Here is a 20,424-nt window from a genome sequence, read left to right on the forward strand (position 1 = left end):
AAGCCAAAACTTTCAAAGGTTTTCCAAAAATTTCAAGATTTTTCAAATATAGTGAAGATATCATGATGCGTTGTGAGCTGGCTATTGGTTAGTTTAAAGAAATATTGAAAGTATAAAATAGGGCATAAGTGGTTAAACACATTTGGTAAAGCCAAATAATTAACCAAAATGGAAAGGGATTTTCTTTTGAGTTCAATGTCCATGACAGATGCCTTCAACTGGGGAAAACATGTGAAGCAAATGAGTTCTCATTAAGCATAGATGCTGACCTCATCACTGTGGCAGAACATGGGGGTGAAAACGTTCTCCAGGAGAGACAGGACATGCTCATAGGCCTCAAATAAACACCTCATGGTTTGGAGTTTCACCACTTCTTCATATGGGCCCTCAGCAACTGGGGAGAAGCACATACACAAAATCAGAATTGGAAACACACTTTATTGCTTTATGACATACATGTATGTTCTAGGAATTTAACAATGCCAACAGCTCTTCACAGAAGTAAAGCAGGTCATTAACCATGACACAGGGCGGACAGTGTGTCATACTGATCTATATAGTATATATATATATATCTGCTTATTCACGTTGCGAAAACGTGTACAGCAGTCTATGTGTAAGTCTGAGGGAAGGGTAATCCTTTCAACATACTGTTGCGTATTTCTTCCACTATGAAGGGGTCAAAGCGGATCTTGTCGATGCTCTCGTCCAAACAATAGGTCTCGTAGATCTTCTTCACCTCCTCATGAAGCATCAGCTTCTCCGAGTCCGTTAGCTCAGGACACAGTATCTTATCGTTGAATTCCTCTGAAAAGGACAGCAGGTCAGGCCAGTCAGACTAGCCAAGCTCATTGTTCTAAGAACAGCAAAACTTCAAATCAGTGGGGTGACGTCTATGACCAATAAAGGGCTAGGATGTGAAAATATGCCAAAACTCTTCCCAATGCATTCTATGTGTTGACAACTTATGTGCTGGAACAGAATTAGCGAAGTTGGTTTTTAACCACATGAACATTAGCAACCCTATTCTGGGCATGTCATAATTGCCGAACATTCAGCAAATATTCAGCGAACATAGCAGATCTACAAGTTCACATCGTGTAGCAACATTACGCATTGTGGGCTTATAGATCAGTTATTTTCTGTGAAGAGATTTGGTGTAGAGGGGAAAAGGGGGGGATTCTAGTATAGAGCCCTGGGGGACCTCGGTCAATGAATCAGACAGTATAGGCTTTAAGATGGTTACGATCACATGGAGACCTTTTGTAAATTGAAAACGTAGCGCGATGCAGCCTCGTTGTCAGCTTGTTGTATATCAACTATTTTGGACAAATGTTCGCCTAAGAATAGGGACGCTAGGGTTCAGCATTTAGATGCAAGTTAGATGTGAGCTTTCTGCTCGCCTCTTCTGGTATGGAAGTAACCTTAAAATACCTCCTCCTCTGCTGTTTGTCAAGAGAGCAAAAGAGAACAAATCATTGTGTGTTTTAGGGAAATGGAGGATTTCTTGTACCGACAGTGAGGCAGAACTGGAGCACATGGACAGCCCCCTCCTGTTTCAGGAAGTTCATGAAGCGGAACAGCAGATCTTGCTGCTCTCTGATCTCCTTCAACTCCAACTTCAGCACCTGAGAGCGGGGTGAAGAGTTGAAGAGAAAGACATCTGGGTCTGTTCATCCAAATCTTTCCTAAATCCATTCAGGTGTGAGATGGGGAGGGGTAATCGGTTAGTTCAACCCGGTGCACTGGAGGAGGTACTCTACTCACAGAGGGTTTGTTGTAGCGAGCATCGGCGTACTTTTGCAGGAAAGGTACCCAAGTTGAAGTTGGCTCTGTGGCTTCCTCAGGCTAAAAAACACAACAAATGAGGGGGAACGTGGTAGTTTTAATCACACCTATTTTAAATCTGGCAACAGAAATATTAGAATTATAATTATCGTTGCTGTCGGGCAGAAACCTTGTCATATTTCCCTATTTTCCCTATTTTCAAAAGAATTTGAATGAAAGTGGTTAAGTCAGTCTGTGGATTTGATAAATATTTAATAAATGAAAAGTATTAATAAGAGCTTGTGACTCAATAATAACTACATTGGATCCATTTGAACAAAAAAATAGTTTTTGGACATCCACCCGACAGCTGACAATACATTCATCCATATACTGTTCAACATAAAAACTTACAGGCGAGTTGTCGATGAATAGGAGAATCAAATGATTTGCTGTGTCCTGAAATTGTATAACACCAACAAACAATTTCACAAAAATCATATTGAATCATGTAAAATCATGCTCTGGAGGAGGTGCAGTCCTAGCTGAAACAAATCCACAGTCACTAGGGATTGCATTTGGGTTATTTCTACTAACATGGTGCAAACTACCAAAGGGCTGGTTTTAAAAATTGGTCTGAGAGAAGCGATATCAACCGAGAACCTCAGTTGATATCAGTTTGAGACTACACCCAAACTGCATCCGAAAATAAGTCTTTAATAATTATGTCTACACTCACAGGATCAGCCAAGTAATCCATGGCGGGAAGGAAGACAGAGCCAGCCAAGACTTCTCTTATCAGCAGAGTGAGAGATCTAAGAGTAGCAGATGGATAAAGCAGAAAATGGGGGATGCAAAAGGGAAAGAGGAAAGAAGAACTCTTATCTATTCTTCCAGAGTCCACGGTATCAGAATTTGAGACAGCGCGTCTGTGTGTTGATGTTGTGATTGATGTGCAGGGTTTGATTAACGGGGGTTGATGGGGGAGATCCATGCCTCTGCTTTTTATACACCCCCCCCCCCCTCTCTGGACATTTCTATCAATGGTGGGGATATGTTTTATCCCTGCTGTTGGTCAGACTGAATTACATACATGCATTTCCTTTTGAGCAATATACTGTCTGGTGTGATATGTTTGATAAAATCACAATTTAACAATTTAATTAAATATAACACATTAATCACATTATCCCTGGTATCCCTAATAATAATAATAATTCAAAGTTTTACTTTTTTTTAATTAAAAACTAGCCGATCTACAACAGCTTGTAGATCTTTTGCTATTTGTTATACGATGAAGAATGTAGCATAAAGAAAATGCCCCCCCCCCCTCAGTTTTTTCTTTACACATTTAACCCTGGTAATGTGAATCATTTTGACAGAAACCTGTGGGCAATGGGTGTCACATTGTCCTTGTCACCCAATACCTGCAGTCTGAAGCCTTGGGTGGCAGAATGTACGGGAATAGCAACTCTGTCAGCTTCCTGAGGTAGAGAAGCTCATCTCTGCGACTGCGGAGAGCTACATGGAGATCAGGACCATATTCCTCCAGAGCAGCTTGCTGAAGATACTCTGCATTTTTTACTGCAGAGAGAGAAAGACAGTAGGCAAATTCAGTATTCTCTCTCTTTTTTCTTTTTTTCTTTACAGTATTCTAGACCAGTGGTTCTCAAACTTTTTCATGCCAAGGACCCCCAAAATGACATGTATCTGGCCGCGGACCCCCATCTCAAATATTTTGTTCCAGGGACCCGCAGAAGCAAAGATTTGAGCAACAAATGATCACTTAAAAAATATATATATATTCAAAGGTTGGCACACATTTTCACGATTTTTCAAAAATAGCAGATCTACAAGCTCATAGCGCGGCACTCGGTGCCGCGCTATGAGCTTGTAGATCTGCTATTTTTGAATAGCCAAAGTATAAAAGGTCATAATTATTGTGATGCTATATTAACACTTTTTGCTGGGTACCCCCTGGAACCCCCTCAAGTACCCCTGGGGGTCCCCGGACCCCACTTTGAGAACCAATGTTCTAGACTAGAGACAACTTAGAGTTGAAGATGCAAATTTGTTCTACCTTTTTGCCTTGCTTTGCTGATTATTTCAATGTGTTTCATGGAAACTTTAAGCAGCTTTTGTGTGATGAGAGAGGCCACATCAACCTGAAAGGAACATAATGTTCTCCATTACGAAGCCTCCGTGTTTTTGGTCAGTCATCAGCGTAAATCTGACCTATAGATCCCATGGAGCGTTTGTTACCTTTTGGGTACGACGGACCAACACAGCCGCAACGAAGCGCAAAGTCACTCTCAACTCATCGACGAATGCCTCATCATCTGTCATGTCCCTGCAAATAAACACTGCCTAAATGAGTTGTTTCTAACAAATACGGGAAATGCATAATAATAATAATAATAATACAGGATCATACTTAGATCACTTACCTATACCAAGGATATACAAAGTTTTCCAGAACCAACTCCAGAATCTTTACAAGAAAAAAGCAGAAATAGCCTTTAAATCTGACTATATTAGCACAATTGAAAAATACATATATACATACAGTATGTGCACAATATATATTTATATAAAAAATAATAATGATTTGATGTGACCAGCTACCTCTGAAAGAGAGGCATCCACCTTTGAGGGAACTTTCAGATCAAGCCATGGCTGATAATTCTCCAGCAATAAAGTTGGTCTGTTAAAACATAATAGCAATATATGTTATATTCATTACTCAGTATTTAGAATATACTAAAATCACATTCATACTGTCACCAACAGAAAAGAGTAGTTGCTCCAATATATTTTATGAACACTAGAGGGGAGTGTAACATCAAGGGCTGTCTTGTGGCTCAACTCTGACAGGAGCATTTGAGCATTAAAGTAATCAATACGGAATGAAATGACCCATAAAACTATAAGTACTGATTCTGCAATTTTTACTGTCCCTCATTGTCCACATAATTTGGGAGGATGGCTTTTAGTTTGTATGCTCCATGATCCCGGAATCAGCTCCAGAAAGACATTAAACTGGAGCACTTAATCCCTTTGGGTGATTTTAAGGGATTACTACACCTTACAAACTGAGGTCTTCAGCTGTGTTTTATTGAGCTTATATCAATGTGAAATTTGAGTTTTAGTTTTGTGCTTTATTGTATTTTATGTTAGTAATCCCTGCTTGTTTGATTTCTTGGCCAGGTCTCCCTTGTAAAAGAGATTACCAACGCAGTTCAACCCAGTAGAAACTGCATTAAAAGTTTTTTTTTAATCTTGATTGAATTTGTATCATCATCTATGACTTCTATATTATTATCATTTATATATAAAATATGTGTTGCTGCATGAGTGATCCACTTACCATGGAGGATAAATTAAGTTAATCTGATATATATTTCGGCTGAGCCATAACAACAATGATTACCAAAGTATTTCTGCCATATCATCAACTATACCAGGGGTGGGAAACCATGTCTTTAAGATAGACCAGTCGATCCCGAAGAGCTTTTTGGTCGATTGCGAAGCTGGTTTTCAGGCTGGTTTGAATGTGAACCCCAACAAATCATACCAGGTGAGCGTCACAGGCAGTGTGAATTAACGCAGGAGTGACCCTCTTAGCATATAAATGTTCCAGGTGTGTTACCCGTTTATTACTCGGCTAATACTAGTTTTCAACCACAGCTACTGAGACGAGACAAGTCAACCGTATTGAGAATGAGTTCGGGAACATACGCCATGAGAAACGGACGAAAAATGTCCACAAAGAATGGGAAGAGAATAATTGTTTCTTCATGTCAAATGGAAAATGTATTTGTCTCATCGGCAGTAACTGCAAAGCGATGCCAAAGAAAGGGAACTTGGAAAGACACTTTCGGACAAACCACATATCATTTGGCAAGACTTTTCCAACTGACAGTGAACAGAGAAAACTAAAGAAGGAACTGAAATCTCAACCATACTGTACATGAAACTGGATCAAGTGCTGTTATCAGTTTGTTAAAAGATCCAGAATTTCATCACTGCTGTTTAATGTGTATGACACTTTTTTCAGAATCTTTCCTTTATATTAAGCTAAAGGTTTACTCACATTACACCAGTCCTAAAATCCTTACGCAGGCTACTAGTCTTGTCTCGTTACTCTGTGGTTCTGGGCCAAACTACATCTCAGAAATGCTTGTGCCATATGAACCCTTTAGGACCCTTACAGGACATCTGGGGCTGTCCTACTGGTTGTCCCAGGAGTTTGAACAAAACACGGTGAAGCAGCATTTCGTTATCATGCGCCAAAGACATGGAATAACCTCCCAGATAATATTAAGCAAGCCCCCACTCTAGCCTTTTTAAGACAAAGAAAAACAAATTTATTTTACACTGCCTACTGTCTTAAAAATATATATGTATATATTTGTTGCATCAAAATGTGGGAGTATTTGCTGTGCTTTTGTATTTCATTTTTATAATTATTTTTTCTTTACCACTGCACTTTTAATTGTAAATTGTATATTAACGACTTGAAATAGGGTTCGTTTGGTTAATAATGTTTTTATTCTGTGGAGTATTTTGAGTTGACCTGGTGTATGAAAGGTGCTATATAAATAAAATGCCTTGCCTTGCCTAGAACTTGTGCCAGAAAATGTTGCCCACCCCTGAACTATACCTTCCTTCCAGCCAGTGTTGTATATTGGTGATTTTGTTAGTGGTGGGACGCTATTTTAAAGACGTCACGCGCATGTCGCTTAACACCTACACTACAGGTCACACAATGGATAATTGATATGCATCTAGGCTCATTCCTATGTTAATTCATGCTGGTGTGAGCCTGGGAGGCTCACACCAGCAGGAGCCTTTGTAAACTTTGGGGAGCCTTTGTAAACTTTGTTGAGGTGTGAATTAAGGGTTGTTTTAAATCGATGCGTGTGCGTACTCCTGCTCAAAAAAAGGGGTTGCACGGCGTGTTACCACGTCCTATGACCAATGCATCCCTGCTCCAAGCAAGCAGCTACCCTCACAGCATGTAACACAGACAGGTGACTTACCTGTGCCTTTTGCATTTGATTTTTCCACAAACAGCACAACTGTGACCCAGTGGAAACAGCTCCTGTTGGTATAACTGATACACGAGAAAGTAAATTAAGTCAGAACCCAGCTCAGAAGATAGAGTCATTTAGATTTCCACATTAGACAGAGAGAGAGAGAGATTGTTCTAGTTTGAGTTATTTATAGGCTATTCCTGCCTTTGTTTTATCCTTACTTATTTTTATTTGATCTTTTTTTGTATCTGTTTTTTCACTCTGTTTGGACAGAGAAACCGTAGACCTTGGAGAAAAATATTTTTATCGCCTGCAACATTTCTATACCCCCAGCTTTATTGTATGCATGCATGTGGCAATAAAGTACCTTGAACTTGAAAAAACAACAACCAATGCCAGCAGTTGCCTGCATTTACAGGATCCTATAAGATCACAGTCATCCTCAGTTATCATCACTATTACACCATTCATTGTAATGAATGACATTATATTACCGGTAGGTTTAGCTACTCATTCACAAATACCTCCATCAGTGATCTTTGACCCACCTTAATCTTTGGCTTGATGGACACTAAAAAGTTGGGTAGCAATGACTCAGGTCCCAAAGAGCAGTAGAAAGTCACAACGCCAGCCAGAAAGGACCAAAATACCATAATAATGTGTATATATCTGTGAACACATGGAAAATACTGTATGATGCAGTTGTCTAAAAGGAAACTATAGCAATGAACATTATTGGCTACAATTAAGATGCTATAGGCCAGTGGTTCCCACACGTTTTAGCTCAAGACCCAAAAGAGAAATTAGACGCTTGACCGGGACCAAACTAGTGAAAATAGCAGTTCTACAAGCAGGACACGTGTGCCTACCTGTTTAACAGAACAGTGGCCAGCAGCAGAACCAGTAACAGCTATTACTAGCCTACCTGTTTAACAGGACAGTGGCCAGCAGTAGAACCAGTAACAGAAGCCTACCAGTTTAACAGGACAGTGGCCAGCAGCAGAACCAGTAACAGAAGCCTACCTGTAATAACAGGACAGTGGCCAGCAGCAGGACCAGTAACAGAAGCCTACCTGTTTAACAGGACAGTGGCCAGCAGCAGGACCAGTAACAGAAGCCTACCTGTTTAACAGGACAGTGGCCAGCAGCAGGACCAGTAACAGAAGCCTACCTGTTTAACAGGACAGTGGCCAGCAGCAGGACCAGTAACAGAAGCCTACCTGTTTAACAGGACAGTGGCCAGCAGCAGGACCAGTAACAGAAGCCTACCTGTTTAACAGGACGGTGGTCAGCAGCAGGACCAGTAACAGAAGCCTACCTGTTTAACAGGACAGTGGTCAGCAGCAGGACCAGTAACAGAAGGGAGAACAGAGGGTACTGGCGGCCCAGCTCTCTGAGCAGGTCCAGCTTCAGCCTGTGTCTCATCTTCTGCAGGTAAACTCGGATGGATCCCATTGTCACGGCTCTGTGTCACTGTGTCATTCATCTGTTACTGCAGTGTACAATGAAAGGGGAAACGTCCCGCTGCATCCATCAGTAAGGGCGTGCGTACGTACATACATACATACATACAGCTACTGTCTGCGACGTTATAGCCAGTGTTGCCAGATTTTGCGAGAGAAACAAGCAACCAGGGTCTATGCAAACAAGCCCAAAAGAAGCAAGCCCTTTAAATATAATACATCGACTATTTTCACAAAAATCTTGTATGCGGGGGTCCCTGGCATAAAATGTTTTCAGATGGGGGGGCCGCAGACAAATACATATTCATTTGGGGGTCCTTGAAAATGAACCACTGGTTTAAACAACAGCACGTACGGTCACAACGCACTTTCATTCTACATATAAGGGCGGATTCTGCCAATGCATTTCAATGGGAATGGAGCTGTTTGCTGCCATTTGCGGATTTCTGCAAAATAACGCTCCATTCCCTTTGAAATGCATTGGCAGAATCCGCCCTCATAGGTAGAATGCCCTTAGGATGCAAGCCCAAATAAGCAAGTACACTTTAGAAATAAGCCCAAAAAAAAACGCAAACCGCAAACTACCAATATTTACAAGAAACTTTACAGAAAAACAAGCCCTTAGTCGCTTATAATAAGCAGACATGGCAACACTGAACATAATAGCCAACGATAGACAGCTGCCGTCTTGAAATTTCCCATCCCGAGTCGAGATAATATTTACCAAGTAGACAACACATTCATTTAAATGCATTGATCTTCTCCAGCACTTACCATGACGACTGGTGGACACATTCACCGATCTGTTGGGTCATTTCACCGTTTATGTAGCCTAGCAAGCAGTGACATCTCTAATTAATCACGCAGCCTCATTGGTCGTATAGCAATCGCTGAAAAAAACAGGCTTCAAAAAGGGTCTTTAGAAATCAATGACGTCACTTTGTCCATTCTATTTTACGGTCTATGTTGTATAGCCAACCAGCCGGACTGACGATGGATCATACAGCTGCTGTCCGTCGACTCAAAACCGGATTAGCGTGGAAATGATCCAACATCGTCTTTATGTCGATTGGACTATAATTGTTGTGTACGATGGATGGCCACTGTCTGTGCTCCAAAACGTCATGTGTCTGCGAACTGGAGCAATGCGTGCTTGTTCTAGTTCTCGGCGTTAGGAGACGCATGATGTCACCTCCGCTCCTCACCACGCAGCGATATGATGCGATGCTCTCAGACCCAGACGGTAACAGGAATCCCTCACCCACAGGGATCCTTCCTCGGTCCTCCAATGCGTGGCTTTAACAGCAGGTGTATTTTAGACTCAATATAATAGGCATCATAGTCTACTGCAGTGGTTCTCAAACTTTAAAATGTCAAGGACCTCTCTCAACTCTTGACAGTATGGATCCATTTGGTTCTATTTGTATACTGTCACTCACTGGCCTACTGAGGCGGAGTTAGAATTGAGGAAATAAATTCGTCCAAGGATTATTTTTTTTCCCAATCAAAAGGCATCTCTTTAGTAGCCTATGTGTTGTGTATTTTACTTCAATTAATCCATTCTTTCAAACCATACATTGTAAAATAGAAGTCAAGTATTTGCTTCTCAGGAAGATGTCATCCATCCAAACAGTAAGACACAGATAGAAATCAAAAACTTTATTACAAAAATAAGTTACACTCACCTCCATTTTACAGTATAAAACAATTTATTTGCAGGAATGCAAAAAATGTTGTTGGCCACCAACAATATTTTAAAACTGCTAACATCTTTTTTTCAAAAGGTGGTTGTAATGATTTTATTGAAGAGGGAGTTAACTGTATACAAAACCGGGGGATTGAATAGCACAGTTTCCTTTTGCTATACATGGAAATACAAATCATTCTCTGCAGTATCCCTTCTACCACAAAATGACTGATCCCTCACCAAATCTCAACAGCTGATAGGCACACATGCGCTGGCTGGGCAATATGGCAATTCAGTAATCAATCAACATACACTTGATAGAAGTACTACAGTTGCTGTACACAGAAGTGGTAAGGGGTCATTCAAGATTACACATGATCGGGACAGTTACTGGATTATGATGGGTGTTTTACATAATTCTACTGACATCGTTCAAAAAATGCTCTATTGGTATTAATATAAAACACAAATCCACTGGAATTACGTGGCAAAAAGGGACACTGCAGGGCTTTTTTTAATCAAAGGCAGTTGGATGCCCCTGTGATGTTGAAGCCTTTACAAAAGTAACATTTTTCCGAAAAACTATACAACCAGTAACTACATAATCTGAAGAAGCAAGGCGGCTAATTCAGTTCAAAATAGGATAAAAGCAGGGCTTGTTCAGGCTCATCATATGAGATTGTTTTGCATGCCCAGTTTGACTGTTTGCAGTGTCAGAGCCGCAGCTAAAATGACTATATTACATTAAGTACATCGTTTTTTGCGCTGCTGCTCTTGTGCATATTTTGTATGAAAACAAGCCCTGCTTTCATCAATATAGTTTCCCTATTTACAGTACAGGCCGGGTAGTTTAGTCCTCTGTACTGAGGTAGTCAACCAACCCTTTAAAGACAAGTTCTGAAAAGAACCACTTTCCTGGAATGCCTGACTTATCCATGCCAGGTGGGTACACCCTAAAAACCTGCAAATGTTCTCTTTCAAACATCCAAATCAAACGATTAAGATTAACATGGATATTCCGACAATAAAAATTGCGATTAGCACAAAAATATACAATAGCATCAAGCTCCTTTGAGCCACTTCAAACCTAAGAAACTTAAAAAGTGCAAATTCTTCAATAATTATTTAAAAATGGCATGTTCGGGGTACAGGGCGGGGGTAGATTGTTGGGGCAATAGTAGCACAGTGTGCAGGGGCTAGGTACAGAGGCTTGGGGCAAGGAACGGTGGCAAGTATTCAGAATCCTCCGGTCATCTTTTTAAGGTGGCAGTTGATAATAAAAAAAAAGGGGGGGGGGAGATGCTTCTGTAAGGCTGGAATATCATTGGACCTTTTCGTCGAGTTTTTTTTTGTCAACATCCATTGCAGCTTACGGTGTAACCCCACACAGCAAGTCAGTCTTCACTGTGACAGGTCAGGACCGCCCTCGGCCGCGTTTCCCTGCTGGACCAATCAGAAGACGGATAAAATTAGAACGGAATTCTAAAAATTAGACACTGGTCTGCCATTCTCTCATCAGTCAGAACGTATTCTACGATAAGACAGTTTAATCAAATTCCATCATATTTACAACAAAACCAATATCTAAACTGCAAGCGTCTAGCTCAGCAGGGTTCTTTGTAATGTTTACTGTACCGACAGACTTGTCTGCTGGCAAATGGAGCAAGCCAACTTGAGTACTAGCTCTGAAAGATGACACCTGTCAGGGATTAGTCATGAAGCCAATAATAGGCAGGTGTACCTTTTCATATTTAAAGCTCGGAGTGTATACATAATTAATAAGCCGACATAGCTCTGAGGTTTTTGATTAATGCAAACCTAATCACACCTAGACACTCATGTGGAAGATGCCTTCAACTTTAAAAGCAATGCTTCCAATGCTGTGTTCACATGGTTTATGTTGTTTTCTCCCTGGTAGCAACCAACTGTTTTATCTATTCTGTCTGTACTTAACCTTCTGCTTTCATCTCCTTTTCCACTAAATAAGAGGGGACAAATTGTAACAATGCATAATATTTAAGAGATCTAAACCAAACTGGATTACATTATAACTGAACTCCAGTGTCTTGACAGCACATCCCAGCATATGTTTTTCAATTCACTATGTATACCTCTGCTGCTTGTTCCAGGGCCTCCTCGCTGGGAAAAGCCCACTCGGCCCCTGGGGGTGGTAGCACCGCGGCCCCTATTCTGGGTGGCACCTCCACGGACTCCTGCCCTGGCTCCTCGTCCTCTCCCAGCAGTCTGGAAGTCCTCATAACCATAATAAGGGTCATCGTAGCCGCCCCGGTAGTTATGGTAATCGTATCCATAGTAATCGTAATAGTCTTCATAGCCATAATAATCAGGTGGGTACGAGTAGCCTCCTCGGCCCCCCCGTCCTCGGCCTCTAGCAGGCGGAGGCATGTGTGGGGGACCGTAGTAATAGTAATCATCATACCTGAGAGAGAAAATATATACTGATCAACATGGTGCCATTTGGAATTAATTGAAGCCTTGTTTAGCTTAGTTACATGTTTGCTTACATTTGTGTTTTAGCGGCTTGCCTCTGGGCTTTGCGCTCTTTCCTCTTCTGGTCGGGTGGCTTGGCAAAAACTATTTCAATGTGCTCTCCCTCCAGGTCTTTGCCGTTCAAATCGGCTAGAGCCTGCAAAAGATTAATATAAATGAGACATTCAGACGTTCCAAGGACAGTACTGTAATATCACCGTTAAGTCAGAGTTCAATCATTCCTTTTCTCTGTACCTTCACAGCACCGTCCCTTTCCTCAAAGTGAATGAAGGCATAGTCTTTCAATTTCTTCACCCGCTCCAACTTGCCAAACTGACTGAAGGCCTTTTCAAGTATCTCCTCTGTAACAGTACTTGCTAGGTTCCTCACAAACAGCACCTTAACCTGAGAAAGGAAATGCAATGTTAGAGGTCAGCTGTAAAAGAGGGGTTCACGGTCAAAAGACTTGATAAACTAGAGGTCGGTGCAACCATCCATTATTTTCTTAGCAATTATTATATCAATTTGTTTTTCCATTTATTGAATCAGACGAAAGAAACCCCCCTTATGACAGTAAATGTTGTTAACTAAACAACGATTATTGTTTATAAGATAAGCCAACTTTTCCCCCCAAAAAGAACTAATTGACAAAATATTCTAATCTGTTTGTTTTTTTATTATCAGTTACATTGATAACTATTGCAAAATTACATATACATTTTATAAAATTACATTACTTTAAACCAGCAAAAACTATTATTAAATCAAGTAATAAGAACTTAAGTGGTCCATTAAATTGATTCAAATTTAAAAAGGGAAATCAGCCCTTCTAAACCCAATGGTTCCCTTCAAGAAATATGAGCAATACAAATGCAAAAGGCTTTATTCCACGACTAACAACCACCATGACCTCTGGTCTCACCTTGGCCATGACTTCTGGATCAGGGTCTTCTATGGGATCGGCCCACTCCACAGTGACCACATTTCCCCACACCTTCACCTTGCCGCTCATGAGCCGGCGACGGGCCTGAGCTGCAGTCTTGTGGTCCTCGTACTCCAGGAAGCAAAAGCCCCTGTTCTTCTTCTTGTCGTCTGGCTGGTGGTACAATATGACATCATTTAGACCCTCTGCAGAAACGGGGAAAGGGGAAGGCAGAAGAAAAATAAAAAGTTAAAGCGGATTCATTCTGGATGAATGGCAAGCATTCTACAGTAGCCTTTTATACATTAACTAGGCACAGTAGGCAGTCTGCCTTTCAAGTCAGGGAGAAATTCTCAAGAAAGATTTTCTATTTTCTTTCGTTTTTGAGAGTTTCAAGACGGTCTTGAACAGAGATGGCATATTTAAAAACAGAGACTTCAGAGAAGTCAATTTACAATTCAGGGAGAAAAAACTGATGAAAACCAGACATTAGTTATTTTGAATTGGATCACAGGTGATAGATATTCTAAATTGCCAGGAACCAAAAACATGTAATTAGTTCTACTGTTTTCAGACTATAGTGTCCAGTCAGATCTTAGCGGTAAGCTATCATTGTAACCAGAGTTACTCCAGGATAGTTATGTCATTATCATCATCATTTGGACACAAAGAGGAAATGGTGTTTCAGTTAAATATTATAGTTAAGTCTACTACTTCCACCGGTTACATGTCGGCTTTCCGACATGTTGCCTTTCCGACGGTTACAAACCCTATACCTAACCCTAACCGCACGCGGAAGCCACGTAGTCGGAGTAGTGGGATGTCGGAATTATGAGCGCAAACCACTTCCACCACTGGCTCTTAAATATAAAGTCACAATTGTAATGCAGTTACAGTGCAATCAATTCATACATTAAATACATACATTTTCAACCTTCAATTTAAACATTTAGAACAAAAAGGAAAAGTAAACCCAAAAAAGTCGATGTTGCCTTACCTGTGACTTTTGCAAATTCTTCCACAATCTGATCTTTTGTTTTACTCTTGGGGATGGAGCCAACAAACAGTCTATTATTGGCCACAGAGATGCACACACCGATGTGTTTGCCCGGTCGAATTTCATTGTTGTTGCACTGTGGGAGGATGAGGACAACGAGACAGTGAGGGCCCGAAGGAGGAACAGAGGGAACGTCACAGTTCTCAAAGAAAGCCACGTTACATTTTCCATTCAACTTGCTGGTTAGCCACAAGTAGTAGCATACATCGGTAAATTTCTGATATTTTCAGAGGGCATACTGGTAGGTGAGAGGGTAGGCTGTTGACCACATAATTACAACGTCCCCAGCTTGATTCTGGCTAGAGACCTGTGTTGCATATCCTTCCCCCTCTTTATGATGATTTCTATTTCTCTAATATCCCATCTAAAAAGGGAAACTAATGTAACTCAGAATTTAACAATTATGGTGTCTAAACAATATTTTTTAAGACATTCTATTCCAGCCCAGGTTTCTTGGAGGCCACATACCAGCTTGACAGCCTCCTGCGCAGCTTCTTTAGTGCAGAAGGTGACAAAGGCGTAGCCTCTGTTCAGGCCACTTAGAGGGTCCATCATCAGGCGAAGGTCCCAGATGGGGCCTGCTTTCTCAAACAGCGGAACTAGTTCATCTTCAAAAAGGTCTCTAGGGATTTTGCCAACGAATATCTGCCAGATAGAGAAAATAAATCACCGTACATCACCGTAAGCAAAACTAATTCAAAAGTTGAGGTTTAAAGAAACAGGAAATGTCATTATGCGAGTTGTCCATTCAGATCTTACCGGTGAACTATTAGTGTTGGTTGTAGTTACTACAGTAAAAAATGTCATTAGTACACCATATTAAAACAAAAAAAGTTGCTCAGGTAATCAAAAATAGTTTTAACTTAAGTTAATTCAGTGTTATAAGCAGCTCGTTTACGAGATAGGTGTGTGCATACCGAGCTGAAACACACACGCTCCTTGACCACCTAATTCACTGAACCATAAAATAATGTCTCTACTCTCTCAGAGACACTTATGGGAAAAATCGCTAATTTTACCCCGAATCATTCTACAGCAAGGACGTTAAATGTCTGACTCATCAGGTGTTTAACAGTCGCATAAAAGAAGGACACAAGTCCATGAAGTTATCCCTTTAATAAGGTACAGGACTGGACATACAGGTGAGATCACTCGTACCTCTGTCCCGATGGTGGGCTGTGCCCCTGAGTGGGCAGACTCGGGTGGGGGGCCTCCATACTTCCTCTGGCCTGTTGTCACATCAAGTGTGTAACCAGTCCTCTCCAGCAGGGCCTGAATAGAGCCATGAGATGAAATTAAAAGATATACCCTTTTTTCAATGCCAAAACTGAAACACAAAGTTTTCAATCACATTTCTGTCGCATGTCACTGTGGCATCAAACCATACTTTGATTTTGGCCTCATCTGGTCCTTTATTGGAGTCTGACACTTTGGTCCCTTGTTTCTCACGCTGTCTGTATGTCTTCATAACTCCACAAAGAAAGGCACTTTTGTTCTGTAAAAACATAACAGATTTTTTTTAGATCAGTGGAGCAATATTTACACAATAGTTTAGTAATGAATTCTTAGTTAAACATGAAGAGCACCTTATTATACAAGACAGTAATAAGGGATGTGACCGATTAGGGTCACCTCGCGGCGGGAGAAAGCACAGCTCACTATAATAATGCTGAAATCCTGCATCTTCTACAACTGCATAGGACGGCAATTTTTTGCTTCTAAAACCCCCAATCTTTTACTCACAGAGTTTGATTTGTCTGAACTATGAATCTGCTTGGAGATCATTTAAATGCTTTGAGAAGGAGGCGTTTCTTTCCTAACCGACTTTCACCTCCTTGTCATCGGAGAGACGTCTCCAAGAATGGGTCATCATATATGGAAGTATTACCGCCGATAGCGCAGTTGCCGTTTGATCCACCACGTTTTGTCATTGTCATGGATAACACTAAATCCATAAAGCCTGATTTATATGCGATGGTGCAGATCAACACGTTACATTGCGTGAATTAGCATCACGGACGTCAGACATAGATATGAGATATACAAACTATACGCTGCAGATGTTGCACTGCACTGTTTTTCCATCTAATTTGTCAAAATTGTCCCACATTCAACAAGTTGCCAGCAGCAGAAACTTAGGAAACGTAAAACTCCTCTAAGCACGCACAGATATGCACTGCACTCGCACAGACGCACAATGTGTCCTCTTCCGTACAGAAGCTAGTTATTTTCAAAATTAAAAATGTTCTATATTGGAAAAGTTTTTCCAATTTATAATGTTTTTGAATAGACCATTAAAAATGAAAGAAAAACGTTTTTCGATATAGTATTTTAAAAATCATTAGAGCACTGATCAAAAATCAAATCAGAAATCAATTAAATATCACATCCCTATTGGTAATACATCCTATAAATAAGGAGATTGCGATGATTGCTCAAAGCTATTAATGTTCAACCACTATCTAATCATTATATACCCATATTATAACAGACATACTGTCCATTGTTATTACAAAGACAAAGTCATGCAGCGCTTAAGTGGACAACAGAATGCAATATTCTGTCATCTAGTCAATATTTAAACCCCTGAGTTGCACATACCTGAACATGTGAGAGGTCGCTGTCCTTGAACTGCAAAAGGACGTGCAGAGCACCTTCCTCGTTGAACTCCTTCAGAGCCTCAATTGCTCGGTCATCTAAGTCACTGTGTGACACCAAACCTGGAGGTGGGAAGGGGGGTGAGAACACAGAAAAATAGAAAACAAACATAAGGAAAGCAAAAATGCAGATAAGCGACATTGCATTGTGTCATTTAAGTGCAGCAGTGCATGTACAAGTGAAACGATGGGAAACATATGTCATCTCTTCTGTTACGTGTCAATATAAGCTTGTTAGGAATGAGGAGCCAGATTACTCTCCTCAAATATGAATGTATTCAGTAGTCAGGCTGCATTTTATCCTCCAACAAACACTTTTTTGCAGAACTAATCACAACAGATGTGATGGTGTAACTTGATATGCCTGTGCTCCTCTGTACTGTGGCTGGGAGCTTCTAATGAGCCTGTCTGCATTCTGCTCTATGGAGGGGCCCGTCACCTGTCCCAGGCAGGCACACACCAGACAGCTGCTGCCATTGTTTCTGGTTCGGTCCCATCTGGCTGAAAAGACCAGGCCAGTACTTTTCTACATATAACATGTACCTAAACAAGTCCCAATTTGACCCCTAATTTAGCCACTGTAACCCGCCCCGTTAATAATTATAGACTATCGAGATCGATGGGAAAGTAGGCCTAAGCGAAAATGGAGTTGAAATTCCACCTGCCCTCAGAGCGTACAGTTGAGCTTGAGCTGATGCTACAAGCAACATGCTTATGCTCATCTCACTACAAGAGGATGCATGCAAAGGTTTAATAGCAGGACAGCTCATAGTACAGTTTGAGGGGGAAAAATTATACACTACACATTTTCAAATTATTCACATTTTATATGATGCCCTTTTTTCATTTTTTGTTGCACTGCAGTACCCATTTTGGTAGGAAACCACAAAAAGTTGCTTGATGATCCCAATTCCCACATTCATAAAGGTGATAAAAAATGACAGCACATGCAATACTTTGAAATAAAGATTTGTGTATATGAATATGCTGGGATATTCATTGTGCCTTACCTGCTATGTAAATTTCATCTAGTTTTTCAGCAACTTTCTGTGGTAAACCAGCTTCTAATAAAGTCTGGAAGTGCTCAGAATGGGTAACTGCAGCAGAGGTGTCCATTGGATCTTCTGGACCATTTCCATTAATATGTTCTGTGGCCATGTCTCCAGAAATCTGTGTAAATGCAATGAGCCAAATTAATCCTGTGTCAAGGGCAAGACTTGGGATGCGTTCAGGAGAGTTCAGTCTCAGACTTGTCAAGCAATAAAGTTGTGTGCTCAGTGCAAAGGATGCTTTGACAGTTTGTAATCACGAATACAGTCAAATCAATATGAAACATATCTGTTAATCTATCGGTATTCTTACGTCTGCTGTAATGCATAGGGGGTGCTAACATGTGCAGAAGACAAGTGACTCCATGTGGTACATTCATTGCAATCAGGTGACTTTTCACTGTTCCCTTCAGATTGCAGCTCTCAGTTCGGTTAAGGAACTGTCAATACGTGCACAACGAATACACACGTTTTGCATTTAATTCTCGATTCAACTGTCAAAAATGAAACTACACTTGCACATGTGGCATTTCCTCCCGCTCTTGTGTTTTTGGTGAAGAAGTTCGCACAAACCCGAGTCGAGATCACTACGTAAAGCTGCTTTTCCCAACCCTTTCCGCTGGTGTAGCATGGGGCCTGGTCTGCTCTCCAAATTACATGTTAGCTTACCTTCCCATTGCTGACTTCAGCACTGGCTAGATAGCCGATACACGTGTTCCTTCAACGACTGAGCCCCAGTTTCCGGTGGCTGACCAGTTATCATCAAGCATGTACGCCGAACTATCATCTACTGACACCGTTGCAAAATAATAACCAACTAAATCTTAAATAGCTGGGCATCACGCCAATGAACAGCAAACCGGCTAACGTGTAGTCTTGTCATTCAGACCACGATGCATTAACTGGGCCGTTCAGAAAAGCATGGATCCCGATCGCCTTCCATTCATATAAAGCTGACAGCGCGTTAGCCTGAACAAAACGTGGAAGGCTAACATCCAGTGTGTTTTGGCCTAACTCTGCTACTGTTAGCTAGAACGCTACATAACATGCAAACGAGCACCTTGGAACTAACTTAACATTACTGTTTGCTAATCAATCTAAATTTCCCAAGACAGCACGTGTTTAATATTATGGTCAAAAGAAAATATTGGAATGGTCGATTTAAAAAAAAGATATAAAGTCAAATGTAACACTCGCACCACTTAACACGTTAGATTTGCGAGAATTAAGCGAATCTAATGGTAATGTAAGTTAAGGAGTGACTGCTAGCTAGCTGGCTAGTTTGCATAGCTAACGTTGCACCAAACAAACCAATGCCATCCAGAAGGACAATAACAAACCTGACCCGTTTGATGTTTTCCATCAACGTGTTGGCATTAGATTTTTTTTTTGCTATTCCCACGTCAAACTATAAAACACGTCTGAAAAGGGATGGGTGGAGGGGGGGCGGAATCCTCGCTAAGCTAACACGGGGCTAACGGGTTAGCAGCACAGCACACATACAATGACAATGAGCGTGTCAATTTCTCGATCTGTCAAAAATAGGCTAGCTCGCGTTAGCATGCTAATTCGATGTGGGATTTTTTTTCCCCCTCTCCCCTCTCTCCTCAAGCCACCGAGGCCATTGTTGTTATAACGTCGTTTTGTAGACAATAACACTACTAAAACTTTAATATAATGAAAGCCAGGCCTTTGAATGCTGCATGTCCAAGCTCGCAAGACGGGGTGGTTTTTGTCACAACGTGCCGCCACATAGGAAGAGTCCATTTTCAAAAAGCCGGTGTGGATGAACCACCAGTTTCACCACATTGTTTGAAACAAGCACCGCACGGTTCGGTCTTTCCCAACACTTTTTACCAAGCAATTAAGCGACAACCACGTGACCAATTAATGAGCATTCCGTCATACCTGCCGATGGATCACCAACTCGTATGGTGTTGATATAATTTCGGAAGATAAATGTGATAATTAATGAGAGAAAAGTGGTAAAAACTCCCGGCACTGGTCCGGCTTCAGTCATTCACTACTTGGGAGGATGTAAAATGGCTGCCACGTTCACGCCGCGAGTTTTGTCTCGTCGACGGGGTTTCTTGGACGCCCGTGCACGGGCTGCTCGCCTTGTAATGCATTCTAACCGTACAGTAGCTGAGTAGGATCGGCTGGAGTTGTACTTCGTCGGTACGAAGGCGTCGCTCGCAGTGTTGCCAGATTTTGTGAGGGAAATAAGCAACCTGGTCTACGAAAACAAGCCCAAAACAAGGGACTATATTGAGCACCTTTTAAACCTATATTCTAT

The 20,424-nt window shown here is 41.2% G+C and overlaps 2 protein-coding genes across 5 annotated transcripts in view; both read right to left on the reverse strand.

Annotated features, from left to right (window-relative positions):
- LOC308073964 (sorting nexin-14-like) overlaps positions 1-9,452 on the reverse strand; it is a 32,644-nt gene extending 23,192 nt beyond the window's left edge. For all 3 annotated transcript variants that reach the window (XM_080413266.1, XM_080413265.1, XM_080413264.1), the window contains exons 1-15: positions 9,041-9,452; positions 8,122-8,295; positions 7,352-7,472; positions 6,810-6,883; positions 4,393-4,471; positions 4,215-4,258; positions 4,030-4,117; positions 3,848-3,932; positions 3,195-3,351; positions 2,507-2,582; positions 2,182-2,226; positions 1,768-1,848; positions 1,514-1,628; positions 652-807; positions 270-394 (exon numbers count right to left, since the gene is read on the reverse strand). In XM_080413266.1, the coding sequence (XP_080269392.1) occupies positions 270-394; positions 652-807; positions 1,514-1,628; positions 1,768-1,848; positions 2,182-2,226; positions 2,507-2,582; positions 3,195-3,351; positions 3,848-3,932; positions 4,030-4,117; positions 4,215-4,258; positions 4,393-4,471; positions 6,810-6,883; positions 7,352-7,472; positions 8,122-8,258 (1,383 nt within the window). In that variant the 5' untranslated portion in view covers positions 8,259-8,295; positions 9,041-9,452. The remainder of the gene's footprint in view (positions 1-269; positions 395-651; positions 808-1,513; positions 1,629-1,767; positions 1,849-2,181; positions 2,227-2,506; positions 2,583-3,194; positions 3,352-3,847; positions 3,933-4,029; positions 4,118-4,214; positions 4,259-4,392; positions 4,472-6,809; positions 6,884-7,351; positions 7,473-8,121; positions 8,296-9,040) is intronic.
- A 458-nt stretch (positions 9,453-9,910) lies between these two features.
- Positions 9,911-20,182, reverse strand: LOC308073988 (heterogeneous nuclear ribonucleoprotein Q-like). Of its 2 annotated transcripts, XM_080413294.1 has the most exons (12): positions 20,037-20,175; positions 18,090-18,249; positions 17,024-17,142; positions 15,810-15,917; positions 15,581-15,694; positions 14,891-15,067; positions 14,363-14,498; positions 13,366-13,571; positions 12,699-12,848; positions 12,479-12,600; positions 12,065-12,393; positions 9,911-11,396 (listed from the first exon to the last, which is right to left on the reverse strand). In XM_080413294.1, the coding sequence occupies exons 2-12, from the start codon at positions 18,235-18,237 to the stop codon at positions 11,368-11,370; spliced, it is 1,638 nt and encodes a 545-aa protein (XP_080269420.1). In that variant the 5' UTR covers positions 18,238-18,249; positions 20,037-20,175; the 3' UTR covers positions 9,911-11,367. The 2 variants fall into 2 exon arrangements, with proteins under 2 accessions (XP_080269420.1, XP_080269421.1); XM_080413295.1 differs by lacking the exon at positions 18,090-18,249 and having other exon boundaries at positions 20,037-20,182.
- Positions 20,183-20,424: the final 242 nt, after the last annotated feature.

This window comes from Gymnoscopelus braueri, assembly GCF_963280865.1.
Source record: "Gymnoscopelus braueri genome assembly, chromosome: 19".
In the NCBI taxonomy this organism is placed as follows: Eukaryota; Metazoa; Chordata; class Actinopteri; order Myctophiformes; family Myctophidae; genus Gymnoscopelus; species Gymnoscopelus braueri.